The 7,829-nt window shown below is 34.3% G+C and overlaps 1 protein-coding gene across 1 annotated transcript; it reads right to left on the bottom strand.

The window, feature by feature from the left end:
• Nucleotides 1–1,600: 1,600 nt before the first annotated feature.
• Nucleotides 1,601–7,597, bottom strand: LOC122051449 (TRAF-type zinc finger domain-containing protein 1-like). Its single transcript, XM_042612597.1, has 6 exons — nt 7,398–7,597; nt 7,245–7,290; nt 5,020–5,155; nt 2,992–3,129; nt 2,789–2,910; nt 1,601–1,904 (listed from the first exon to the last, which is right to left on the bottom strand). The coding sequence occupies exons 2-6, from the start codon at nt 7,286–7,288 to the stop codon at nt 1,757–1,759; spliced, it is 588 nt and encodes a 195-aa protein (XP_042468531.1). The 5' UTR covers nt 7,289–7,290; nt 7,398–7,597; the 3' UTR covers nt 1,601–1,756.
• Between the last annotated feature and the right edge of the window lie 232 nt (nt 7,598–7,829).

The raw sequence follows: 7,829 nt of genomic DNA, 5'->3' as shown, positions 1-7,829 counted from the left end.
TTTGGTGATTTTGCTGCGGCATTTGCATTTATTCAGTCAAATTTAAATTTCTTTCACAGACTTTATTTGATGGTTTATATTAGTGAGGTTTTATTTATTTATTTGAGTAGATTGACATGATCTTTGCTCATTTTGCCAGTGAAACTCTATTTCATGCTTTTTTGGGGGATAAAGTTTCCTTCTAGGATAAAATTTTCAACCAATTCTTTTTTTTTTTTTTTTTTTTGCTGCTCAGTCTGTATAGCAAGGTCATCTCATCCAATTTGTTTTACTATGTCTACTCAATTCTCTTAGTCAGTTCTTTTGACTTGTTTGCCAAGTACCCTCACTTAATTGAATGGTTGATTAGTTAACTCATTCAACTTATTCTATATATTCTAGTTGACTATTCTTGTCCACTTTTCTGGAGAAGAATCATGGATGAAATGAGAACAATTATGACAGTAACAATTACAAGAAAAATCAATATTGGGTCCGATAGTGGAATTGTAATGGAGATGTTGATACTTTCACCATTGCAGGCACAAACTTTCGAGAGTGGCAAAACTTGACTAAGAGTGTTCTTTTTTATTGGAATATTTAAAAGATGTTTCTTTTTTATTTGTTATTAAAATAACATTTTATTTTATCTTAGCCCATTGTTGTTTTTGTAAATACTCTCGTTCCACATTGTTATAGCAGTTATGATTCATGTTCGCGATACCTCAATTTTGATAATATTATATTGTCATAGTTATAATTTATGCATTAATATTATATTTTAGCTGTTATATAGTCGTGGCATCTATTTTGTCAGTTTTTTTTTCCAAGTGGGTGGAAATGGAATGATGGAAATCTCGTAATTAGCCAAATTACCAAATTCTCCTTTTGTTTAGACATTCTACACTACAAAAAGCTCCGGAAGATCTGCTTTCTCCGCTTCAGCCAATGCACCTATCATTTCCCAGTATCGGTTACTCTTGCTCTTCTCCGCTCTAGACAATTTTATCAAGAGGAGCAAGTAATTAACACCGAAAAAAAGATCCAGAGAATATCAACAGTATCTAATATGATCAAGATACTATGTGAAGCAGAGACTAGCCTGCCAAATGGAGGATGAACAAGAATTGATATCGTAAAGGTCAGGCTTTGACCAATTGGCACATCTTGGACAGTGTACAAGACAATCCTAATAAAAAATTAGAGCAACGAAGATGAAGTTGAAATTCCAATAGAATATTCCAGACACCACTGTTGGATCCTAAATTATGACACATTTATAAAAAAAAAAAAATTTCTTCTAAATAAAACGTACAATGACAACGTACAATGACAAGATATTAGATGGTTATGAGCGCTTCATAATTTACTCTGACAGTTAATGAAAAATTTTCATAAAATTAAACCAGTTGTCCCAAACATACGGTGTTACCTAATTTAATATTTTCTAATAGAATCAGGATAAACCAGACATCTGCTTTCTACTGACATCAGTGACTTAATGAAATAATTATATGATAACTTTCAATCCTAAACAAATAAAGCCCCATCCTGTCACGTCAATGTCATAGCCATTTTCCTATAACAGTCGGAAAGAAAGTCACATCCTAATTCAAGGACAGAAAGATTACGATCGCCCATCAATTTATTGCACATGAGGCATTGGATTTTGTTTCGAGTGCGATACGAGTGTGTAAATAAATACATGTTTAACTATCAAATACACATGAACTCCATATTGTGAATGCAGTAATACAATGAAGAGAACTCAGACATGTTATTGCTTATCTTCCACTCTTTGTAAGAAAAACGACCCAATGACAACTGCTGCGCCTGTTATTGCAATCGTCAACAACACCCGACTGCGAGATGTAGCTCGTGCCCGCCTTCTGTTAGCACGCTCTCTCACAGGTGGTGCAATATCCCTGCAAGTTTTGCAAGACAGACAGATATGTTCAGGAGAGACAAATACAAAGTACCAACCACTACTAGTTCCCAAGGACGATCGATTGTTTTTGGAAATTTACAGGATGCTTTTGTGATCAGATTATAAAATTCAACTCCCGTGTGAGATTCAAACTAACGATTATATTATAAAGACATATCTGTACAGAAGAACAATGTAACTTGATAATTTGCCATGATCTAAAGGACCTAGTGACAATCTAGACCGTAAAATTGAATTGTGATTCTGAGGAAATCAACAACAATCAGGCTTACATCACATCAGTGCTAACTCATGAATCAATATCTGGGCAGCATCCATTAGTGCTTGATGCAGCATATCATATTAATTGTATCCCAAGCCACTTATGGACGCCTCTAATTGCAATATTATCATCAACCAAGTAATATTAAACTTCAACTAAAAAAGCTAACCACTTCCTATCCTTAAAAAAACAACTCGGAAACCAAGATGAAAATAATTAACATCCTTAAGGGTACTTGGAGTAAAACTCGGCCATAGAGCAGATTCATCATAAGAACTTCCCATTTACTCAGTTAAGCAAGTACAAATGTGTAGCCTGTAAAGATTCTCTAAAGAATATGAAAATTCTAGCAAATACTAACAGACTATTGAAGCATATGATAGTAACTTAAGCAGACATTGATGCACAACAACAAAAATGAAAATAATACGGTTAGATATGGAACATCTAGACGAATGAGCAGCAAACAAAAACAGAATCTCAACAACATAAACATCCAGACAAATTAAGAACAAAAATGGGCATCACACAAGGAAAAAACAATCTCAATACAATCAGAAAGTATGTGATTTAAAAATTTTAGATTCTAGAAAGTTTACCTGGGAGGTTCTGCAGTATCACCTGGACTGCTGTGAAACTGGATATCATGGTTAATCCTTTCACGTAATCGAACATATTTCTGACATAAGTCACAATACTCGGTGCGATTACCACATACTTCCTGAATTTTCATAGCAAACATTAGTAATTTCATGGTTTCAAGAGATTCTTCATCACATAAAGGAGGAATGCATCATAATACCTGATGTTTAATGAGATCAACTGCAGGAAGTGGGAATTCACAATATTCACAAGTTATAATTCTCTGTGGGCATCTTTCACCTTTGTGAAGAGACCATAATTCCCTTTCAATTCTCTCACTGCATAATGAACAATCCACCTGTTCACATCAGTTTATCAAAACCAAATTGTTAGACGAAGCAAGTCAAATGCATTGTTTAATTAGATATTGCCTCACACAGCAGCTCAATGAGGAAAACATCCAATATTAGCTTATTTTCATCCTTACAATAGATGATAGTAGTTTGCAGAAAACTCACAACTTCCTATATTTACTGCTCGTATGAATGACATAACCTTGAAGATCAGCAATCTTGTATTGCATAGTTGAGTGGGGAAATATTGCATTTAATGCGAACTATTACATCACATATATACAGGCCTGTGTCTGACACAATAGCCGATAGTAAGCTCGTGTGGGGTTAAACCCAAAGCATTTGACACTGGAGCATAGATAATTATCTAAGGGAAAAAAAAATCCAAAGTCCCCTTAAAAAGAAATAAAGATAAGAAGACACTAGAAAAAGATGACAAATATGTAATATTAGAAAATATGATGTTATGTTCTGGACTGACCTTTGAAAGAGTTGATAACTCAATTGAAGTCAATAATGATCTTCAAGAGAGATGTTAAAAGACAGTCACGATCTTAAAAAAGACCATCTTCAGAAGGTTAACTTAGTGAGAATCTTAATATATTGATATAATTTACTTCCTAATACAACAAGATTTTGAAATTTATGAAGATGAAGTGACATTATGTGAGAAGTTGCAGGAAGAAAGAGAAAAATTAAAGTTTACTCTTGAAAGGAGCAATTAATATTGTGAGAGATTTTTAAGTTAGAAGTTACTCAAGGGAGGAGGAGAAAATGTCTGCAAGACTGAGTAAAGCTTTGACATCTATTTGAGAGAAATAGGACACGCTAGATAAAAGAAAAAACTAATCTATCTTTTCAGAATTATAGTCAAAGGAGAGTAACATAAATGTTAACAAAATATAAGTGAGATTAGAGTTACAGATCTTCTTTGAGAAGGAAAAATGTTAGGAGATTGACCTTCCAGTCATTCTACTTTGTGAAAGAGGAAAATATGTCAAGGGAGACACCAATTCTGAGAGAAAAGAGATAATGGAAAAGACGTATAGTACATATGGCATCTTAGATCATACACCTAATATGAAAGATAAGAGAAAGATGATAAAATAAAGAATCTAGCAGCACATCAACTTGAGACAAAAGGGAGAGATGGCTCAAGATGAAGCTCATGAAAGATAAATGGTCTTAATTTTTTTATTTTTTTATTTTTCATTTTGTCCGTATCAACTAGTATCACCATCTTTTTTTCAACTTTTGTTAGTTAAATTGTTTCACCTAGAAAGGCAATTACAGTTTCCAGTAGGGGAGTGACGCGAGGGTCACATCATTTTATAAACTGGACTTGCTATGCTACCAAGTTGAAAAGAATATTATTTTATCATACTGAATAAAGAAGACACATTACATTCTATACACATAAATACTAAATATCTTATGTGGAACTAATCCCATAATGCATAGCTATTACATGGTGTGTTTATATAAATGCATGAAGAAAAAGTAATGACAATGTTTCTCTATTGACAGAAAAGTAAATTTCATCATTAATATTTGTTCTAAGATTTTTTGTTCAATCTACCTCCTAGGTTTCAGACTCTCAAGCTACAATGACAAGAAGTGATCATGAGCACAAGTTTTCTGATGCTTTACTACAAAGAAATTTGCCATCGATACATAACATCTTTTCTGCTGAAGTACTTCAACTTAATTTTATTTTATGCACAATAACCATTCTTTGAAAAAACAACTTTGTGTCTTTCTTCTTCATGCATAGATAGAATCATCATAAAAACCAAAAACTGTAACCAAATGTACTACATAATGACTAAAAATTGCTTACAACACAACATGTGATAGGAAATATAGAAAATAAGGTGTCTAAGGTTAACACATACCGGAGCATGGATTTCATTGTAATGTTCATCAGCATGTTTTTTGGGAATCATATCCCCACAAATTGCACATTTTTGAAGGTTCCGCGAACAATGTGCATAATGCAAGTCAATATTTAATGTTGGAATATCTCTCTCACTACATTGGTGATAGAATCGGTAAGTGGAACAATACAAAAAGAGATACTACTTGACTAACAGAAAGCAAAATAGTAAAGGATGTTTTCCTTTGCAAATATTGTTTAGACTGGTCAAGCAACTTTCTTGAAGATACTACTACAGTAGAAATGAAAGATGCATAATAAAATGGGCAATCTTCAATTCTAAAAACAGAAATGAAAAATATATTGCATATGTATAAGTAAATGCCTATCAAGTTACCTACAGATGTACCTCGATAATAAACAATAAAGTGATGAACTCATATGATAGGTTAATGTCACTAGGCAAGATTAAATGCCAAATACATTGAAATTATCCATGCAAATCAACTTTAAGGCTTCACACATTCCACATGTTAATCTATTCAAAATCAAATCTTGTAGCGATACATTTGTTGTCTTATGCTACTTTACCTACAGGTACCCCTTGACAATAAACAATTAACTCGTAAAATAGGTTAATGACGCTAGGCAATATTAAATTCCAAAGAAATTCCAATTACACATACACATCAATTTTATGGCTTCACATAATACACATGTTGACAAAACAAAATCTTGATGCAAGAAATTTGTTGTGTTATGCCTGAGGTAATGATGGCCTAGGGTCATTTGGTGCCGAATATCTCACCTGCCTAAAACCATTAAACATGCATCTTATAGTAAAAGGTTCCATCAACTTGAGTTTCAATTTGATGGTTGAAAAACTTAGAAAACATATGTTTAGTACATAAGTTTACCATTCTACTTGTGCAAATGACAATCCAAATAACTACCAATAGATCAAGCTACCTAGAATATTGTCCATTGAGACATTATCAAAATTTCTTTTTCTTTAAGAAATTTATATAAAATATTCAAAATACTCGCACATATATGAGGTATTTCTAAATACATTCACATTGAGCATAACAAAAGTAGATACTACATCATGCATCCTCAAACAAATAAGGCTGAACAGCATGCACGACAACTCGGAATTGCTATTTTTTTATGAGATAGTGTGTTCCTTCTTATTGATGAAAACATAAATGAACAGTTTGATCATGACTAGTTGTATAACATTTCTTGCAAAGACATTAATATAGCATACAATTTCAAATAGATTGAATCGATCAAGCACCAATAAAAGCGAAAATGGAACACACAAGAGTAAAGACACATCTCTAAATGTGAAGGAACTACTATTTCAATCATGCATATAGGACCTGAATTTACAACAACCCACCAGTACACAGAGGCAAAGTAACATCAAGACAATAAATCTAAGAGTTCCAAAAGCATCCACAAATCTTTAGGCTATTATATCTGATTTCTTGTGCAACTAGTTCAACAGGTAAAGAATGCCCTTTAATTATAAAGTTATTTCTAACAAAAGAGATCATAAGTGACACCCAATTGTTTGCATTAAATAATACATAGAAAAAAAGGTGAGGTATTGTAGCAAGAGAAATACAAGTAGGTAAACTTCCATATTTAGGTTTTATAGGATACTACCATTTGTTTTTAATAGGATACTACCATGCAAACTGGTCAAAGGACCAGATGGACGTAATCTAAGTGCCATTGCGTGACAACACAACTCAGAAGGCGCTGACCATGTATGCATGACAAATAAATGGGTCTAAATTAAAACAGAGGCGTTGTGTTTTACTACTGCAATCGACTTCATACGATCACGGCTCAAGGAGCTATTACACGTTTACAAATTTACTGTACAAATCATAAAAAATCCTATTTTCTGTTTGATATCCTGGAGTGAGGAACAACTAAGCAGAATAACAACCTACTCTAGAATGATCTGCTATGTAATAAAAAAATCTTACAAAAGCAAACCCGAAAATCATCATCGTCCAGCTTCTATCAGGCTAAAAATCCCAGAATACAAATAGAAGGCCACACAAAGACTTCCTTACCATCGATTTCCTAATAATTGCAAGTCACATGACCAACGATCGGCCAGAAACGAAATCGAAGAAGAATTACGAATCGACAATCCGACACAATTTGAAGGGAAAATCCGAATCCCCAAGAGCAGACACGAGTAATCACAGAAGGAGCACTAACCAGTGACTGCACGTAGCGGTGATCAACTCCGACGAGATCGCCATACCTGATGAATCAACAACCATGAGGCGATCAGGTCAAAACAAACTTTTCTAAAAAAAGACAAATGAACTGAAAATGGAACAGGAAGGAAGGAAGGGGCGAGGCACAAACCTTGGCGGACGCAATCGGGCAAAGCAAAATCGGAGGAGGAGCAAGGTCGTAGGTGGCGGTGTGGAGGTGGACGCGTCTCCCTTGCTCCGGGCTCTCTGTCTTTTGGGGACGCCTTGGCCGGGACGTCACTCTTGTACCAATAAGTGTCGGTGTGACCGCAATGAAATTCGGGTCCGACGGATGTGGTTAGAGGTAGGGCGGCGACCGGTGGATTCGTACGAGTTCGGGCGAACCATTGAATCCGATGCCTCCCTTAAATTATTAAGGAGTTAAAAAGCCACCTGCCGTGTGTACCCGCTTCCTTACCTACCTACCATAGTAGTATTTGTGTTCCGGGATTACCATATCGGAGTAGGATATTTAGATTTCTTCCATATATTCACGATCCTAACTTTAATTATAATATATTTGTAAAAAAAAATTTCTAAGTAG

This window comes from Zingiber officinale, chromosome 3A (genome assembly GCF_018446385.1).
Source record: "Zingiber officinale cultivar Zhangliang chromosome 3A, Zo_v1.1, whole genome shotgun sequence".
Taxonomy (NCBI): domain Eukaryota; kingdom Viridiplantae; phylum Streptophyta; class Magnoliopsida; order Zingiberales; family Zingiberaceae; genus Zingiber; species Zingiber officinale.
The sequence above is the reverse complement of the archived record's forward strand: the minus strand, read 5'-3'. Positions and strand labels throughout refer to the sequence as shown.

What these genes read in the sequence shown, in the direction of transcription:
- LOC122051449 (XM_042612597.1), bottom strand. Translation starts at nt 7,288, where the DNA reads ATGGCGATCTCGTCGGAGTTGATCACCGCTACGTGCAGTCACTG. An exon ending in ACAATGAAATCCATGCTCCG is followed by an intron (nt 3,130 to 5,019) that starts GTATGTGTTAAC and finishes TGATGTGAACAG; the next exon opens with GTGGATTGTTCATTATGCAG. An exon ending in TTGATCTCATTAAACATCAG is followed by an intron (nt 2,911 to 2,991) that starts GTATTATGATGC and finishes ATGAAAATTCAG; the next exon opens with GAAGTATGTGGTAATCGCAC.